Source organism: Sceloporus undulatus, chromosome 2 (genome assembly GCF_019175285.1).
Source record: "Sceloporus undulatus isolate JIND9_A2432 ecotype Alabama chromosome 2, SceUnd_v1.1, whole genome shotgun sequence".
In the NCBI taxonomy this organism is placed as follows: domain Eukaryota; kingdom Metazoa; phylum Chordata; class Lepidosauria; order Squamata; family Phrynosomatidae; genus Sceloporus; species Sceloporus undulatus.
The window spans coordinates 197,296,633-197,316,566 of record NC_056523.1 but is presented as its reverse complement, the minus strand read 5'-3'; the positions used below and the strand labels follow the sequence as shown (position 1 = coordinate 197,316,566).

General features: G+C 43.7%; 1 protein-coding gene across 10 annotated transcripts in view; it reads right to left on the bottom strand.

Moving 5' to 3' along the window:
* Nucleotides 1–9,233: 9,233 nt before the first annotated feature.
* The window catches only part of NFIX (nuclear factor I X), a 321,990-nt gene continuing 311,289 nt past the window's right edge, over nucleotides 9,234–19,934 (bottom strand). For all 10 annotated transcript variants that reach the window (XM_042448603.1, XM_042448604.1, XM_042448605.1 and 7 more), the window contains one exon: nucleotides 9,234–19,108. In XM_042448603.1, coding sequence (XP_042304537.1) covers nucleotides 19,094–19,108 — 15 coding nt within the window. In that variant the 3' untranslated portion in view covers nucleotides 9,234–19,093. The remainder of the gene's footprint in view (nucleotides 19,109–19,934) is intronic.

The window sequence follows — 19,934 nt, the reverse complement described above, 5'->3', positions numbered from 1 at the left end:
TCCAGGGATGCCTCTGGATATTATCATACCTAAATTGTGGCCTATCTAGGTGGATGCTGCCACTTAGATGCATCCTGGGTCAAAGCCTCACTCAGCTGGCCAATTTTTGAAGTCAGAAGTTTCCCGGCTTTGAAAAAGTGCTGGCTGAGTGAGGCTTCGACCCGTGATGCATCTGGGTAGTGGCATCCCACCTAGATAGGCAGCGATTTATGTATGATAACATCTGAGGGCATCTCGGATCCTGAATTCAAGCCCGAAGAGGTAAACTGGCTTATTTGTTACTGGGATAAGATCCCATATGTTTTGCCAATTCCTTCCTGTGGAATACAATCTACAGCACCTGGTACAGTATTTGTTGTCAGTTCCCCGTCCAAATACTGGCAAATACTGAAGCATATATATGAAATCATAAGGACTACAGACCTACTGAGTAGTTTCAAAGAAGTCACTTATTTGCCTATAGAAGCAAGAAGACAACCACAGACATTTTAGACATTAGCTTTAAAATGCATAAAAGATGCTCAACTATCGTAGTTTTCTACTAGGAGCGATTCCATTTGTGCAGAGAGAGGAATCTCCACTGTAGTTTTGATGCCTGCTTAGGTATTTTCAATCCCTCTCACACTCGTGTGCTTGAAAGATTTTATTTTCTGGTTCCCTCATTTGGGTTTTAGAGAGTGTATAGATGGTTATTTATTGGCAGAAAAGCCTGAAGCATTTCAGCCTATGTGTACTCTTAAGAATAAAATGATGAAAGGCCAGCACATAAACAAAAAATATCACATCACTTAAAACCATAATTAAGAGAGCCAGCATGTTGTAGTGGTTTGAGTGTTGGACTAGGACACTGGGAAATCAGGGTTCTAATCCTGGCTTGGCCATGTAAGCCCACTGTATGATTTTGAGCAAGTCACACCTTCTCAGCCTCAGAGGATGGCCATGGCAATCCCCCTTTTAAGAAACTTGCTAAGAAACCCCTGTGATATAGGGCTGCCTTTGTTGTTGTTAACTGCCCTCGAGTTGATCTTTACCCATAGAGACTCTGCTGATGAGATATCTCCAAGACCCTCTGTCCTCCACTTTTCTACTCAACTCCTGCAAACTCACAGTTGTGATCTCTTTAATAGAGTCCCTCCATCTTGCATGTGGCCTTCCTCTCTTTCTATTTCTCTCTACCTTTCCTAGCATTACTGTTTTTTTCCAATGATTCATGCCTTCTCATGATGTGTTCAAAGCACGACAACCGGGTTGCCTTAAGTCTGAAATGACTTGAAGGTACACAACAACAACAACCACAAAACCATAATTACATGTATACAACACTCATTGCCTGTACCTACCTACTTAGAATCTACCGTAACTTCAAGAAATTTCTAAACCAGGAATGCTGGTACCATTTACTGGACAAATCAAAACATTTGAGCAAATGCTGAAGGCCAAAATGTGCAACCATCTTTAGAACATCTGGAGGCAGAATTCCACTGGATGAACCCAAGTTTTTGCTCCTTTTTTTGAAAAATAAAGAGAGAATATATTCTGCTTCTTTTGTCCAGCTGTTGCAATGGTTTTTCAGCTGTGTGAGGCCAAGTTCCCTCTTCCACTCATCTCATCAGTTTTTATTGTGTCTGTATTCTGCTAATTTAAAGAATCCAGTTGTGACTGTATCTGAATATTTTGGAAAAGCTGAGCAGATTTCAGCACCTTGAGATGAACTGTTTTTCTTAGGCTGATCCAGCACTATCCTTCTATGCTAAGAAAGCTTCCCTTGCTGAATTAGTTCACTGTGCAAAAGACATTGCCCAAGCGAGTTGGGAGGCTTAGAAGTTGGCGACTCTAGAAAGCAAACAAATTAAAAAGCTATTGTGTTTGGATTTCAGTTTAAGGAAAAAGAAGGAAATGAGTTCATAGGCATGGTACATACCACCATAAAGCAGTGTACCAGCACAGATTCTAGGGTTAGGGACTGTGCGGCAACTGCACGGTCCCTAACCCTAGAACATATGGGCAGCGTAACAATGGTGGCACCCTGTGTACAAGGGCACTGCCATTGTTACATAAGCGCCATGTGACGTCTGCATGTTGCTGCACAGCACTTATGTAACAAGTGCGCCAGTAGCGGACTTGTTACGCCGCCCCTGTGGCTTAAAAAGAACCCACTTTTCTTGGGTTCTTGTTCCTCTGGAGGGAAGCTGCACGGTTTGGCGGCTGCGGCTTTTTTTTGGAGGCCGCCGGCAGGCTGCCATTTTTGGGCGGTCTTTCCCAGGCCACAGTTAAAGTGGATGGCACATGTTCCTGCTCAGATCACATGGAATTGTATGTGTGTGTGTGTGTAATGGCAGTGTGGCCAGCCCAGAATAGCTTGGTGCCAATGGATATGGACTTGGCTATAAAAACCCACTGGGTGATCTTAGGCAAGTCACATACTCTCAGCCTCAGGGAAAGGCAATGGCAAACCTACTCTGAACAAACCTTGCCAAGAAAAACCCATTATAGGTTTAGAGTCACCATAAGTCAGAAACAATGTGAAGGCATACAACACATACGGTGAAGATTCCAAATTAGCGCCCAAACAGACAGGCCAAAATAAAGCTGCTTTGGGTCACTTTGGAGGTATGCTCTTTAAATGATGTATGTGCCCTGAGAGGCCGGAAGCCATGCCAAAGGACTGGAGCACAGCTTGGGGGTAACTTCTGGCCTCTTAAGATGCGTGTGTCATTTAAGCAGCATACCTCCAAAGTGACCTGAAGCAGCTTTATTTTGGCCTGTCTGTTGGGAGGTGGAAGTGGTTACTGTTACTTTTAAATGTTAAAACATCTCCTATAACTAACAACAAGATATATTTACAACAGCAAAAAGAAAATATAAGCCTAAATTTCCTAGTTAGTCCTGACTAATGTAGACCCCTAGAGCGCCAGTGTGATTTGGGCTTTGGACTAGGACACTGGGAGACAAGGGTTCGAATCCCTGCTGGGCCATGGGAACCCACTGGGTGACCCTGGGCAAGTCACATTCTCTTAGCCTCAGAGGCAAACCCCATCTGAAGAAACTTGCTGAGAAAACCCTATGATAGATTTGGCTTAGGATCACCATAAGTCGGAAATGACTTGAAGGCACACAGCAGTAACAGCAGAAAGTAAACACATAAAAGTCATTGGACACTAGTCATAATATGTTATTAGCCTAATTCAGTCCATGATAGGCTGGTATATAGGTGGGGCTAAAAAGCCTGGAAATGTTACTTTTTTGGACTTTAGCAGATCATGAAAGGGCAGTACTGCAGTTTTGCTGTGGAACAGAGAGATGCTTGTTGACTTTTTATTTTGTGTCAAAATAACTTGACTATCCTTGGAGGCTATTAACATGACTGGGGGTGTGGACAGCATCATTTTCCATTCCAGCTCAGCAGGAAAATACCTTGGATCAGCCCCTGATTGTGAATGCTGAGCTAAGCCTCTGCTTCATCTGAATGTTGACTATCTCTTGTGTCAAAACGAGTGCCTCTAATCAGCCACTCTCCTGGATGCATTCTTATATGTGTCAGCTACCTTTCATCTCACTTTGTATCTGGAATAGACACACACCATGGGACTGACTTTGTACTGTGTCCCCTTGTATCATCTGCTGTTTGTGATTTCCAGTGGCCCACCAGAAATAGTTATGGACAGAAGCAACAAAGAAACAGCCCAGCAACCTACTGACCATTTCCACATGTGGGTCCTAATCCTATCAGTGACTCTCTTCTTAATCTATTGACTTGGGGAAGGTTTTATTTATCACATAGCTTGCCTTTTTTTCAAGACATTGAAAATTTGTCCAGAATTTTGAAAGGTAGGTTAAACTAAAAGAAAGGGATTACTTCAAGAGTACCCAAATATTCCCAGCTGTGCCATTTCTTCTTGTGACAGCTTTTGTTTTGGAATACTTTTTCCATTGTTAAACAGCCACCACTTGCCTGATGAACACTATAGACCATCCTAGACCTTGATCTAGGACTAGTCTTAGGCCTAGCTCCAGCTCTATCTGTCTGACCTTTTTTCTGTTTGTCTGTCTATACATGCAAATTGTTTAGGTATGAAGAGATAGCACCCTTGCCCTTTATCATGTTTCTAATTTGGGGGCTGGCTAATCCTTATGAGAATATTGGCATCTTGTACTGTAGTTATGGATTTGTAACCTAAAGCTATGTACTAATGTTGTATATTCATATTTGTGGCACTATTGCCATAATTAAAAATGTCATGGTCATTTATAATTGAATAAGGTCAGACACTAGTTGAGCCCCTTGTATACACCAGTGGGTAAAGCTAACTGCAAGCCAAACATCTGCCCAACTACCCAGCTGTGGCCCTTCTTGTTTTCATATGAATACAGACAGGCAAATCTGTCCATTTCTCCTGCATTTGAATTTTTCTGTCCCAAAGGTGCAATTAGTCAATTTGGATAAATTCTTCAAAAATGACCTGATAGAAATTTCTTACTCATTTGTACTAATTTATAAACTTTGCACAAATACCTGAAGGCATCAGAGCCCAGCTGATCTTGGATGCTAAATGTAGTCAACCCTGGTTAGTACTTGGATGAGGCACTGCCAAGAAATAACAGGTGTTGCAGGCTACATTTTAAAGAAAGGCAATGGCAAACCATTTCTGAGTACTCCTTCCCTTGAAAACAAAACAAAACTCTATGAGATTCATGGTGTTGCCATAAACTGACAGACATCTTGAAGTAACACAGAGACTGAGCTATTCCAAGCTTGGAGAGGGCCATGATGTCTCTACCTTTCCTAAACGGTGTTAAAGAATCACAGTCAATTAGAATGAAATTGCTTGCAACCCTGATTCACAACCAACATGCTGGGACACAAACCCAAACTTTTAAGAGTCAACTGCTCAAAGTCTTGAGTCTAGATCAGTGATTCCCAAACATTGGTCTTCTAGATGTTTGGGACTTTAGCTCTCAGAATTCATAACAGTTGGCCAAGCTGGAAGTCCAAAACATCTGGAAGACCAAAGTTTGGAAACCCACGGTCTAGATGGATTAATCTGATTCCACACTCAGATTTTAAATATTCCAAGTTATTTTCATCTTGAAGTTGAAGAAATTAATGAATGTTGATAAATTCTTATCAAACTAGAGTGAAATTCTTAGCCATCTCCAAATATGAATCTATTAAGCTTCCTCATGCCAACCGAGGAACTGACTGACAAATTTCTTCTAGTGCTGCCCATTCTGAATGGCAGTGGCTAACCAAAAAACCATGTTCAGAGGTCCGGGGGCTTCCGATCCCCATCTTTGTGAGTCAGACCTTCTGCACACAAACCACTACCACTGAGCTATGGGCTCCCCAATCTCTCCTTTACATGTTTGTCTGAGAAACAGACCAAGGTGGTGGGAGATGCTTTGCATCTCACCCAAGCAGTTCAGTGTTGTAAGCAAAGTCTGAGTGAATCTAAAGCTAAAACAACAAATTTGGGTAAAGACCTCAAATTATCATTGTATGAGCGAGAGAGCCAGCCAGCATAGTGTAGTGGTTTGCACATTCAACTATGATTCTGGAGATCAGGGTTCAAATTGCCACTTGGTTATGGAAAGCCACTGGGTGACCTTGGGTAAGTTACACTCTCTCAGCCACAGAGGATGCCAAAGCAAACCCCGTCTGAACACATTTTGACAAGATAGGTTCACCTTAGGATTGCTTTAACTTGGAAATGAATTGAAGTCACACAACAGCAATGGTCAAGATCTCAGGCTCATTCGAGACAAGATGATTGTGGCAGAATGTGGCAGTTTTCATTGCTGTACTTTCCAGTTTTACTTCCAACAACCAAAAGACATTTGTGTTGGTGTATTTTCTGCTAATATTTAGTTACAGCATTTTTGTTTACTCCATAAGTAAATCCAAAACTTTTTCATGCTATATTTCAATACATTTTGAATTCCAAATTGTTGCAGTTTATTTCATTTTGTTTTTGGACACTACCTTCTTGTGTGTAATATTAAAGGCTGTGGTTTTCATATTTCCACCCACAACCCTGCTCTCAGGCACCATTAGGGGGACGGCTAAGTGAAGGAACTTAGATGTCTGTGGTGTGCGAGACAATGACAAGTGCTGATATCCATAGCCATTCTGAATTTTCAAGAAATGGATCAGATACAGTGGGCTCCAATCACAAGACAAACAGCCATCATACTGGAGGAGTAGCTATGTGCCACACATCTTGCCTTTCCTTCCAAATATTTGGCATCCCAGCAACCCCAAGCAATGCTTTTGCAGCCTGCCATCTGCCTTTCTTTCATTTTGCCCACTGCCTAATATCTCTCAAATGAAAATGGTTCTCTCTTGTGGAGAGAGCAATTTTATTTTTACAAATCCCTGTGAAATTTATGTACTTTCCAGTTTTATTTTCAACAACCAAACTGGTGTTTTTTTTCCAGATTTCACTGATCATGTGGAAGTAAAACACAGTGATAGCACATAAGAATAGTGCTAAAATTCTATAAATGTTGGTCAAGTTCACATATCATCAGATGTAAACCCCAAATACTACCTGGCAGTGCCCCAACCAAGGGGTCTACAGTGCAGCAGATCTGAGTGTTGGGAAAGGACATCTTCCAGTCATGGGATACATTGAGAACAGATGGCTGGATAAACTCCTCTTGGATCCCACCATAACTGCTCCTCTCAATGTGCCCCATGACTGAGAGAGCACTGCAGACTTCATTTCCAAGCATCTCAGTTTGCAATGCATTGGAAATTCTTTGGTTGGGGTGATACCAGGTTGAAAAGCTAGGTTTTTAACATCATGGCTGACTGTTAACAACTATAAATGAGAGTCCCCAACAGTTGCAAGACTGTGAGTCCAGTTTATACTGCTGTATTTCCTGAACAAGACACTAGCTTTTTAAATTAAAAAAGGTTGTAAGGAGGTATTGGAAGGGGAAAAGGAGACCATTCTCTTGGGAAAAAGGGAAGGCTAGTTCTCTGTGTTCATTTTGCTGGGGTGAGTTTTCAAACTTTTCAAATTGTGACCCATTTCTGTGGGTCACTGAGAGGAGGAGCTAGAAGCCCAATTCTAAAGAGCTCTGAGCAGAGGCGTGTGCCATTATTTTCCTTCTATTTTTTATAGTCAAGGAGGTTTTAAAGTACAGAGGACAAGGGGGGCTGGGGAGAGTGTTGGAGAGGGGCTCTTTTAAATTTTCAATTTTGAACTAAACTTTTTTCCTTAAGGGGCTTGTGGGGACTTGTATTTAGAGGAAGTGAGTCAGAGACTTGCCTCTGGAAGGAGCTAGTAGCCAGGAGCTTGCTACATAACTAGAGTCCGAGTTGATTGAGCTCTTTAACAGAGCTTGGGGACAAAGGCCAAGCCAGCAGGGGTTCTTTACAGTGGTGTTTAACAGGAGAAGCCCACAGTCTTGTTTCAGTGCCTCCTTAAAACTTCTCAGTATGAACACTGAAGGACCTGCTGCAGTCACCTGCAACACTTGTGGGATATTTGTCTTCTTGTCTAGGGATATGGGGATCTTCACCTGCACTAAGTGCAAGTTGGTAGCCTTCTTAGAAGAGAAAGTACAGCAGCTGGAGGCCCAGGTCGCTACACTTCAGCATCATAGGGAGCAAAAGGTTTTCCTGAACAGAACGGACCAGACGGTCCTGAACAGGAAACACACAGAGGAAGTTGCTGGGGAGGAGGGGGCCACTTCACATACAACAGAAGTAGATAGTTGGAGGAAGGTCACACACAGAAGTAGGGAAACCAGGGAACATTCTGTAAGCTTGCAGCTACAGAATAGATTTGAATCTCTCTCTATTATCAAGGATGATGGGGACCGACTTCAGGGACAGAGCAGGGGACCCAGAGAGTTCCACCAAAGGGAACAGCCGCTGCTAAGCCTTGGAGGAGGTGTGTGGTGGTCAAGGGGGACTCCTTGCTGAGGGGTACAGAAGCAGTGGTTTGTGGGCCTGACAAGATGTCTCGGGAGGTATGCTGTCTCCTTGGGGCAAAGATTCGTGATGTGACAGAGAGGCTGACAAGACTTCTCAAGCCTACTGACCATTACCACTTTCTTTTGGTTCATGTGGAAATCAATGATACTGCAAGGCACAGCCTTCAGAATATCATAAGGGATTATGAGGCTCTGGGTAGGAAGTTGAAAGAGATGGATGCACAGGTTGTCATCTCATATCTTCTGCCAGTCAAAGAGCATGGTCCAGGAAGGGAGAGGAAAATAGCAGAGGTGCCAATGTGGGGGAGGGAGACAGTATTCTGGAAGGCAAAAGGGCTGGAGAAAATAGTCAAACTGTCATAGAGGGAACAAGACAAACAGTGCAAGGACCCAAAAGTGGAAGGCAAAAAAACCCTGCTCAGGCAGCAAGTAAATGGGACCCATGGTCTGCGATGTCTCTATACTAATGCACAGAGCATGAGGAATAAGAAAGATGAACTTGAACTCCTAGCACAACAAAGCAAATATGATATAATAGGCATCACTGAAACCTGGTGGGATGAGTCTCATAATTGGAATGTAGAAATAGAGGGGTATAAGACAAACAGGCCAAACAGGAAATGAGGAGGAATAGCCTTATATGTCAGGGACATTTATACCAGTGAAGAGATCCAGGACATCAATACTGGCAGCCACGTGGAGAGCATTTGGATAAAAATTAAAGGGGAGGGAAAAAACAAGGATGTTATGGTGGGAGTCACTGTGTCTCTGTTCCAAGAGTGACGCACACATCTGCATGCAACATATATCACACCCTTACTTGGCTCCTGATACAGAACAGGCCTTTCAGATCAAGAAAGAAGCCATGTGCTACAGGCTGCAGTAAACTATCCCAAAAGAGCTGAAAGACTTTCAGCAATGGGCCAGTGTCACATACATCATCCTTGCCAAAACATGGCCAGCCTATTCCAGGATCTGCTCTATGCATTTAGTTTGGGAGAGATGAATGTGTCTGTTAGAAGCATTTGTTACCTTTGGGGAGGATCTGGCACCAACAGATACCCAGACCCTAGCCGGCAGGGCTAGGACCAAAGTGCGGGAACCACTGGTCTAGGTCAATGAATCCTGATCCTGTCCTTTGGAGCAGTAGCTACCTTCCCTCCCAAATTTGGAGCCATCAGTAAATTTGATAAGCATGCTGTCCATCCCATCATCCATCTATTCAACTAATCTCACAAGGAAGCCAAACAGAGACATTTACAGTCAATAACATTCTTTAATTCAATCAGTTAAAGAAGGTGCTGCATCTATAAACTTTTATTATGGAAAAAATTGTAATTAACACATGCGTATTACACCCCGCTCGGAGAGTGGCACTTGGGGAGGGAGGGGTAGTGCCGAGGGCTGACTGGGACAAGGGAAGGGGCTTGGAGGAGCAGGCCCATCATCACATCACGGCAGCTGGTTCTGTTCTTTGGGGAAAGGGGTAAGCAAACAGGAAAGACAGGGACAAGCGACATGAAATGAAGGCTGGTTTGCAGAGGGAGCTGCTTTTGTAGGCATCAGCTACCCTACTGTGTGTGAAACTAACTACAAGCAGCAGTGAGAGAGGGGCAGAAGGAAGAAGAGGTGGGGAAAGCTAGCAATGGAGGGCAGGGCTCCCATAAGCCCGACCCAGAGGCGGTTTGATTGCAATCTCTGTAAACATCTTTTGTTCACATTTCTGAAGCTGGGTGCATACAGTTTGAGTGATTTCTCTTCCTGTCTCAGTTTGTTTGCTGGTGGCAGCAAAGGCATCAGTTTAAGGCACTTCCCTTAATTCGGCTGCAGGGTTATGAGTTCTTTTTGCTTTCAAAAACCAAACCAGTAGCAATGGACAGCTTCATACAGAGCAGAAGGGCACAGAAAGAGCTGGGAAAAGATGCTGGGGGACTGGTGCTCTGGGAGCATCAGGCTGGCATTGGTGGAAAAGGACATGTCCTGCTTGGGCCTGAGGCTGCAGGTGGCATGGTCAAAACCTCACTGTTGGCATTAAAAAAAAAGAAGTCTCTCTCCCTTTACTAGAATGAGCTAACTCAACATCAGAGCCTGGGCAAATTACTTGTTCAAATTACAGCTCCCAGAATCTCACAGTTAGTGACCAGTGGTCATAATGGCTAAGGGATTATGGAGGTTATATCCCAAACAACTAACCTTTCCAAGCTCTGACTAACTTCCACAATGGCCCAACCAAAATGAGGCACTTCAGTGGAGGGGCAAAGAGTCCTTCTTGAGAACATTCAGAGTGACCCAGGGAAGACGTTGCTGGCATACTTCCCATAAAAAGACTTTCCAGGATCAGAGCTGAAGACAATAGAATGGAATAGGTAGGAAAGATTAGCCACTGAGCAACAGTAATGGAAGACATTACCAAAAACACACTAAGATGATTTGGGGAGACAAGCAGGCGTTCAAACCTGTTGGGCTCCTTTGTCATCTTGGTCACTTGTTCTGGCTCCCAGGGAGTCAGGAATATCTGGGGAAGCATTTCACCTCTCTGGAGTCTCCTACACAGATTCACTCTGGCACCATGTAGGTCCTGAGCTTTCTTGGTCAAATGAAAGTGAAAATAGGCTGACCACTGAAAGTTCCAATGTCTATGAGCAACCAAGCTGTCAGCTCCTTAGGCCACTGCTATGGTGTCTTCACGCTTTCTTCTTTTCCAAGTCACAGCTGCCAGAAAAAACCTTACATGCCTTTGGAAACCCACAGGGCCCCCAATGATGTTTGAACAGACAGCTTCTGTAACCGAATGGCTTCAAGACTAGACTCCAAAGGCAAGACTGAACACTCAGCTTTTTCTGACTCAAGATGCAAGAAAGGTAGTCCCGTCTTCTCCTTGGGGAACTGCCCCCATTGTATATAAAAGCAGGACGGGTGGGCTTCTCAGTTTGAGAGCAAAGGGGTTGGGTGGTCCAAAAGTGCTGCCCAATGCCCGCCATGCCCTATTGTCTTGCTTTGCCCCATAGGGACATCCTCAGCCAGATGTGAGGTTGATGAGGAGAAAAGGAGCTGGGAGGAGAGCTTGTGGAGAGGAGAGCCATGCTTGCTCCAGCCTCTGGACCACCATCACCAGCTGACCTCGAGACATCAGCAGGTGTTGTGCCAGCCAGCATTGTGTGCAGATGGCCAGTCCCAAATTAACAGGAAAGAGGAACTCAAGTATCATCTTTGCTGCTGAATTTTTTACCTCTTAGGCACTTTACAGTTTGAGCAAAGGGACGGTGAGATGTGTGGGTGGAATGGGTCTGTGCCGGATGTTTCTGAGCAGCTCCTCCAGAAAGCAAGGGAATGGAGAAGAAGGGACACAGCCCCCCCGTTCACCCACCAACACAGACACACATACATGACCTCGGAGCCCTCGGCACTCCCCTCCACTGGGCTTCCCATCTCTGCTCTGAGGAAGGAATTGGTGGGGACAGGGGAAGAGGGAAGCCAATGATAATTTTTTTTTTTGCTTTTTTGAAATATATGTAATTTTTTTTTGTTATTTTCAAACTTTTTAAGACTTTTTTTCCTTTTTTTCTTAATTTTTAAATTCACATAACACAATAAGCCATTCCAATGGAGAAAGCCGAAGAAAGTTCAGGCAAAAATGATAAAACAGTTTGGATTTTTCTTTTTTTTTTCCTTTTTTCCCCCCTATTTTTTTTAAACTTTTTTTTTCGTTGTGAAGCAATATTGACAGTTATAACATATGGCTACCTGCATTCTGCTAGACACGGAAGAAACCTCAGAAAGAACAAAAACAGACAAAGAACTACCCTTTATTTTCAAGTGCGGGGCGGGGGGGAAGGGAGTTGTAGGAAGCGGTTGGGGGAAACTGGAAGAACAGACTCAAAGACACAAAGGGAACAGTGGGGTCGGAGAGAGAGGCAAGGATTGTACAGGGGATGAGGAGAAAAAGCACACCAAATTCCATTAGTACTATATATATATATATATACTGTACTGTACTCATATATATACTGCGTTTCTTAACCAAGGAAGAAACTTGTTCAAAGGGGCAGGGAAGCTGCAGTTTCATGGATCTCAAGGATTTTGCTACCGAGCGAGAGAAGTGGGTTTGGAGTCCATAGGGGAGTGTGTGTAGAGGTGGGGAGGGAGGGAAGAAAAGGAAAGGAGGAGGGCCATTGAAGGGATCTAGTAAAGAAAGGCCAGGGATGCTCAGCTGCAGTTGTAAAGGGAGAGAAGGAAGGAACAAGCGAGTGAGCAACCCAATGCTCCATATGAAGGAGGGCTTGAGGATCATTTCCAGTCTACGTGTGGTGGCTACTGGCCAAACAGTGGAAACTCAAACCAAAGGATATGCTCTCCCCATCCCTGCATATATGGAGCTGGAGGGAGGGCAAGAAAGGTCTCAATATGCTTCTAAGGTGACATCCCAGGAGGCCAATCTACCTCAAAAATGAAATCATAGCTCAGGTAAACCCAACACACTCCTCTCCAAGGGAGTCAACAGCTGTTTGCCTGCCTGGATATCAGAGGGCACAAACAGACAGGCCAAAAAAAGCTGCTTTGGGTCACTTTGGAGGTATGCTGTTTAAATGACACACTCGTCTTAAGAGGTCAGAAGCTGCACCAAAGCTTTGCTCCAGTGCTTAGAAGTGGAGTGTGGCTTTGGTGCGGCTTCCACCATCATTCAAACAACATACCTCCGAAGTGACCCGAAGCAGCTTTATTTTGGCCTGTCTGTTCAGGCCCTCAAACTCCAGCTAAGCATCACTTGGAAGAGAGAGGAGCTGAGGAGTTCCTGGCTCTCCATGCCAGGAAGAAAAAAAAAAAAGGCTCTGGGTGCCATGCAAGATGGCGGAGAAGCCTGAATACAGAAGGTCTGCTGGGGAGAGATTCTGCAGCCTTCAGTATTGCAATGGCATACTTCCTTTGCCCTCTCCTTTATGCTGCTAGCCCTCTCTATTGTGTGGGTGTGTATGTGTGGGGAGCAGAAGAAGCCAGGCCAAAGGGGACTCGGCACCACTGCTTTGACCCACAGTACCACCTCGCCCCCTGCTCTTGCTGGTCAAGCCTAGACTTTTTATTGCTTTCCCCCTGTATCAAGCACATGGATTGCAGGGGCAATAGGATGGGACTTCTGGTACCCTCCCCCTGCCCCTCCTCTGGCAGAGCACATCATCCATCTCTTCCAGCGAAAGATGGGTTTACAAAGGCACTATGTCAGCTGGCCAGTTAAGCATGGTGAGAGTAAGGCAAAATCATCCATCTTGGTCCTTCCCTGAAGTGAGAAATATCTCCAGTCCCCTCTTCCATGCTCTGTGAGGTTGGGGTGGGGTGGGGGGTCCGCACTTTTTGCTTTGTACCCCCTTCTCCCATGGGGCAGCCCAACAAGGATGAAAGGGAGGCGGGAGGAAGGCCTCATTTTTTTTTACACCACACTGGGAAGGTTCTGAGAAAGGGACAACTAGGGGTTTGCAAACCACTCTGGGAGGGAGGAAAGGGAGGCACTCAATGGAGGGGATGCTGGTGAGATCACAAGTTGGCTCCTCATGCCAAAGAGAAGTCCTTGAGAGAGAAAGAGAAAGAGAAAGAGAAAGAAAAAGAGAAAGAGAAAGAGAAAGAGAAGGAAAGAAGGAAGGAAGGAAGGAAGGAAGGAAGGAAGGAAGGAAGGGGAAAAGAGAGAGAAAGAGAGTGCACTGTGGATTAGTCTGGCGTACAAGAAAGGGGAAAAGAAATGAAGGCCAAACCCAAACTGTTTTGCTTAACTTTCTTTGGGAAAAAGACAGAGCAGAAAGGCAAAACAGAGGAGGGTGGTGTGGCAGTGATGGAGGGTGAGGAAGGGGTGAAAAGAGCCAGAGAAGCACAACCCTTTCAGGGTGGTCTCTGCTCTGCCAGGAACTTTCCCCCTTGGGTTATGGCAACCTCACCGCCTGCCCATCTCGCTCGCTCGGCAACCTGGGAAGATCCATGGGAAGCTGCCGGATGCTGCTGGTGCGTTTGACTGCAAAGCCCGCTGCCCCTTTCAGCTAAACATAAAGAAGGGATAATGCGTGTTTCCTAAAATGTGCTTTATGATAACAATTAATTGGTTCATAAACTATGTATAATAGAGATTTTAATGTACTTTATATTGTAAGAAGCACCAGGTTTTGTATTTTTAAACTTTTTTTTCTCTTTTATGATTTTTAGGGTTTTTTTTCCTTGTTGTCCTTTATTTTACTTTTAAAGTTGCAGGGTTTTTTAATGTTCAATGTTTTTTTAACCTGATACAGTGTGGTTTTTTTTTTACAATTTTATTTTTGCATGTGAAAAACTTTTTTGCCTTCAGCCCTCCCATAAAACGACATTACTAATGAGGAAAAGGGAAGAACGAAAAAACAAAACCAAACCCCAATCATTAGCAATCTTTTTTAAAAAAAGGATTTAAAAAACAAACGAGAAAAAAGAAAAATAAACGAATGAAAAAATAAACAGAAAAAAGTTTTTCCCCATACTTACAAAGGTTGGGTTTTTCTTTTGTCCCTACTTTTTTAGAGTCCCTGGGAACAGAGGACTTTGCAACAAAAATAGATTTTTTCTCTTCTTCTTAACAATCTTTAACATACAAAGATATTAAAACTATGCACTCCATTGCACTTGGCTCAATGCAAACAAAATTGGTTCTTTTAAACCCCCTAATATATATTTTGTTTTTTAAAAATCCCCTCCCCCTTTTAAACACACATTTCTGTGTATCTTCCTTTCTGCTGCCCATACCTTCCAGCCACCCAAATTTAAAGTCCTCCATATGTCGCCCCTTTCCAGGTTCACCTTCTCTAGGATCCAAACCAGGTACCATGGAGATGGATGGCACTGAAATGCCATTCACCCACATGCTGCTGCCACCCAACTGTCACACTTTTAGCAGATGCCAAGAGTTAAATGTGTACTTAGGCACTGTTAGGATTTTTCAGAATTAAGTAAGAGTAAACCTCTACCCCTTCACCTACCCCCGGCAATTTTTAAGTGCTGCCTGTTTGTTGTCCCCTGCATCTGTAGTCCTGAAAATGCCTGGGCCCATAACCTTTTTAGACCTCCCCCCTCTCTCACACAGACATACACACATACATACACAGAGAGACCTGTTTCTCAAGCAGGGAAGTCATTATGTGTAAAGTTGGGCATTTTAAGAGAAAGGTTTAAGCAATTAGGCTGGACAACTGGACTGAATTATTTCCTTTTAAAATAATGTAATAACTGAATAAATTTAATAACACAACAGATGCGTCAACAGTGTTAAATACAGTGACTTTCCCCCTTATTAGGACTATTGCTCATTTTTACACATTACTTTGCACTCAGAAATGGTTTACTCCTGACCGTAACAGAAACCTGAATGCATTTTTACAAAGAATAGGGGAAGTTGGTTGTAAGGGGGAGTGTGTGGAGATGGTTTTTCTCAATTTGGGAATACTCTAAATACTTTTATGAAGAAATAAGGTAAAATGAAAATCATGCAGCATTTCACATAAATGCTGCTGCATGTGCCTTCTTGCTCAGGGTGGTCCTGGAATGATGTTCACTTTGAGCACACCTCAAGATTTAAATCACATTAGACCCCCTGCCTCATTCAACCTAGCAAATCTAAGGCATTTGCCACTTTGCAGAAAGGGGGAGGCAAGGAACAAGCTGAACAGGAGGATGAGAGATGACTATTTTCTTAAGACCACCAGGGTAGGAATAGTTTGCATTCCCAAACATAAGTTCTCCATAGCTTGGTACTCTTGAAGAAACAGATGCTTATCTTGGGTATAAAAGAGGACACCTTCCAACTGTTCACAATATGGAAAGGGGTGGCCATCTAATCCCAGGTGCTGCTTCTAATTTCTGTTTATATCTCAAATCTGAACCTGATCCTCAGTCATCGGGAATACATTTCTATAAACAAGGCAGCAGTATTTCTCACAGAGCTGAAAGAAGGATCAGTCATCATGGAGTGTACACCAATTTCACTTTTGATTCTGGTAAACAGATTTCTGAGTTTCTTTGTTTGTTTTTTAAAACTCCTAAAGAAATCTGGCCAATCCAAGGTGACATGAAAAGTATGTGTACACCACAGGAAGTGAAATGACTGAAATCACCGTCTTTAAAAAGTACTGCCTTTCTACTGCCTGAACTGCTTTGTCTCTGGCAGGTTGTATTATGCTTTTGGGTTGCTGAGATACTGGATTAGGGCCTGTAGTGGGATGGAAGCAGCAGAGCACCAGAAACTATGAAATCCAGGTCTCCACTCTTAATGGGCAACATAGCTGGCACATGACAACTATGGAAGCACCAGGCAGGTGGCTCCTCTTTGCAACAGCCAATTAAGCCAATCAAACAAAACATCCACACAGTTATTTTCTGTAGACTCCTCACCCCCTGACCCTATCTCCCAGGAGGACCCTTTCCTTCATGCAACAGCTGTCCTGCAGCTGTGCAAGGTTAGGTTTTGTGACTCCTCCATGAGTAGGCCTTCAGTAAGGGTAGCCACTCTTAAGCTACAGGTTTTTGTGTGCATATGTGTGATTCAGGGCAGGAGCAGGAAGACAAGCAGGGGAGGGGGCCTACAACAGGCAAAGCAGGGAGGGAGGTCTGCAGGCCTTGGACCTCCCTTCCTTGACCCTGTTTCTCCACGTGGAACTGGAAAATCATTGCACTTGGACAGGGGTGCAGATACCTGGTTTTCACCTGCAACCTCTGGACTCTGTCTGCTCCAGAGGTTCTTGCAGCTGCCTCAAGCGTAACCTGGGGAACACTGTGACAGATAGTAGAAGGATTTCAGGAGGTTCTCTAGATCAACTGATTTTCCCATATGGCCATTTGGGAGGCAATTCCAGGCATTCCAAGCCAGGAACCCAAATGCAATTGCTCTGGACAGATTGCACGATAACCCATTCCCTGCAGCATCCATCTGGCCCATTCCAAATCAGACAATCCCTAACCCCGACCCCAATGCCCTCCCTCCATCCTGGTAAAGAACCTCACCTATACTAAATATATGATGTGGAGTTGCCCTGTAAAAACCTGTGACCTCCCTCATGCAAAGGTGGACACGTTTAACAGGAAAGATGGGATGGAGGGTGGGAAGTGAATCCCCAAGGAATTTGGCAAAGTTCCTGTCCCCAAAGCTCAATATGGGGCAAGGAGAAAGAAAGGGGTCTCTTTCACAGACCTTTGGAAAAAGAAATAAAGATGATCTTATCATGGATTCAAAATAGAGGAGGACATTTGTTCTCCTCACTTTTGTTGTTGTTGCAAGTCTGAGAAAGGGAAAAGAGGAAAGTGCGTGGAGCTGTGTGATTGACTCTGGTGCATGCGTATACATGTCTGCACACATGCATGAATACATGCAGTGTACAGACAGTAACGTCAAACCCTCACTTCCAGGAAGCCTCCACTATCTTTAACTCTATACCATTCATTTTGTTGCGCTGAAGTTTGTTGAGAGTGTTCATGTGCAGTAAGCTTTGGGAGCTTTGCTTTTTGCTTGTTTTAATAAAAACAACCATTAAAGCACCCTTGTACTTAATTTCTTTGCGGTCGTCACCTGTATGTAGAGGAAGCCAAAGAAAATGCTACAACTAAAGGAGGAAAAGAACAAAGTGGAGAAAAGGGATCAGGAAGAGCATCAAACCATAATAACAACAGACACCCAAAACCTCAAAAAGGAAAAGGCTGGTACCCAGAGGAAAGGAATGAAGCCCACCTTGCCCAGACCAGGTTGGGAGCAGAAACGTGCCTGACTATGCCAGCTACCCTGTCCCCAGTGGTCTGTCTGGGGTATCATTTCCAACTTCAGCATGGCCTCATTTTCATCCATCTTTTTTAAAAATTATTTTAAATATTTTAAACCATTCTGCAATGGATTTTCAAAACATATGCCCATTTGAAATGGTGGCAAGAGCTCTCTTTCTTAAGAGAAATACTCAAGCATGCTTTCCAGCCCTGTGAAGCTTAACTTCACTAGTGTCTGCCTCTTTTATTTAATGGGGTGAAAGAATCCCAGTTTTTGGAGAACAAGACTGGAAGTGATTTCCACATAATCCTGATGTGCAAATACTTTTTGTTTCTGAAATATGGGAAAAGTTCATCCAGAGCAAGGAATACCAGGAAGCTCTAGGGATGAGAGACAGAGGAAAGGGTAAGGGATGAAGAGTGGGGAAAGAGAGAGGGAGAGAGTTTGGGAGAGAATGCAATGGGAAGAGCCCATCCCTTGTTTTGGAATGGAATTCTGCCTGGGCATCTGGTAGTCAGGAACGTTTCTGCTTTTGCTTTTTGAACTAATGGGGACACAATATTAATCCAGTTAATGAGGGAATTTACTGCACAAGGGAACTTATGTTTGGTGGGAGAAGTTTGTGCTATGAAGGCCAACCAAGTGTTATTGTTCTCATAATGCTCTAATCAAAACCATTTCCAGTTCTGAACCAGTGCAATATGCTGGATTGGCTTTCTAAAACCTTTAGGACACGTGAATGGAATTTATAAAAATTTGATCTGCATGCTACAACCTCCATCCCACTTTGCAGTTTTAAAAAGTAACTGAGTGAGATAGAAGCACAATTGTCCTTGAGCCTCAACTAGTCAAATGCTTCTATTTACTCTTTGTATGCTCAGAAACATCCTTGGAATTATACTTAACAGGTGAGATTCTAGAGAACAGTCTTGCTTTCCAATTCCCAACAAACATAATCCCTAGCAAACACTGGTGCAGTTTGGGGGGTTGAGGCTGGCTGACATGAATACTTTTCCTTCCCCATGGTGAAAAACGAGAAATCCCTTTTGTTGTTGTTGTTTTAAAAACCATTGCTCGAATGGTCCAGAGCTATTATAACAGAGGGTTATGTGACATCTGTAGATGTTGATGGGATTCCTTGCAGAAGATAAGACTCTTCTATGCAAATGTAAAATCTGCTTTGGATCGGGGAAGTCCAATGTGGATTTTTTAAGCTTCTCATCTGTAGTGTTACCCAACGTCTCTTACGTTTCCTTGAAGAGGAGGAGGTCAGTGAAGATATGGGTTAAGGACTGAAGATTCTGATTTGCAGGGCTTGAGTGAAAAATTATTATTATTATTATCATCACCATCACCACCATCTTTATTATTATTATTTTTCTTCGCTTGAAGATCCCGTCAGAGGAACCAAGACTAGAACAGAAGAAGACACAAAAAGGAGGCAAAATTAAAATGGAGCATTCTAATCTTCTTTCATTTTTCTTTGTTTGACACTAGAATATTGATACCCCAATCATACCCATTCTTCCTCCTACACTTCCAGGCATGCTTGGCCTTATGGCACTTGCTTCCAGCAACCTAAAAGGGCACTCCCATCCTTGGGTCTGCCTTGCCTGTCTCTTGTGTCCCAACCCATGATTCCCATGCACTTTGCTCTGCAGTAGTGATACCACTTAACTCCTTCTTGTGTTAACAACCATCCACTGAAGCTCCTCAATGCTGGTTCAGCCAGGTTTGGGATCAAGCATATGCTCAATAGAGAGCTGCAGCCAATACCTGCTCTCTGACAAGTGTAGCTGTATGAATGCCCCTGCTTTTGTAGCTTTCAGACAATGCATTTGTAGGTATTTGCTTGAAAGTGCTTAGGTAAAAGTGGTCTCCATCACAAGCATGCAGCTACTGCCAAAAATGCAAATTTCATGTTGCGTTTGCCTCCTCTGGCTTCCATCATGCCCAGTAACACATTCCCCACCCTGGTAATGCTGACCGATGTTTTTCTTGCCTCCAACCCCCGTTTACATCAACCCTGTCTGGTTGTACCATTTACATCAACCCTGTCAGGTAGACCAAAGAGAAAGAGAGAGGGAGAGGGAGAGAGAGAATGGCCTATGCATTAAGGCTCTGTGGTGATTTGACTCCAGGCCATATCTAATACCCTTATCTGCAATACTGCACAGGATCTGGGCTTTCTGCCACTGCTAGCATTTGTGCTAGAATTAGATAAGAAGGCTTTCCCTTT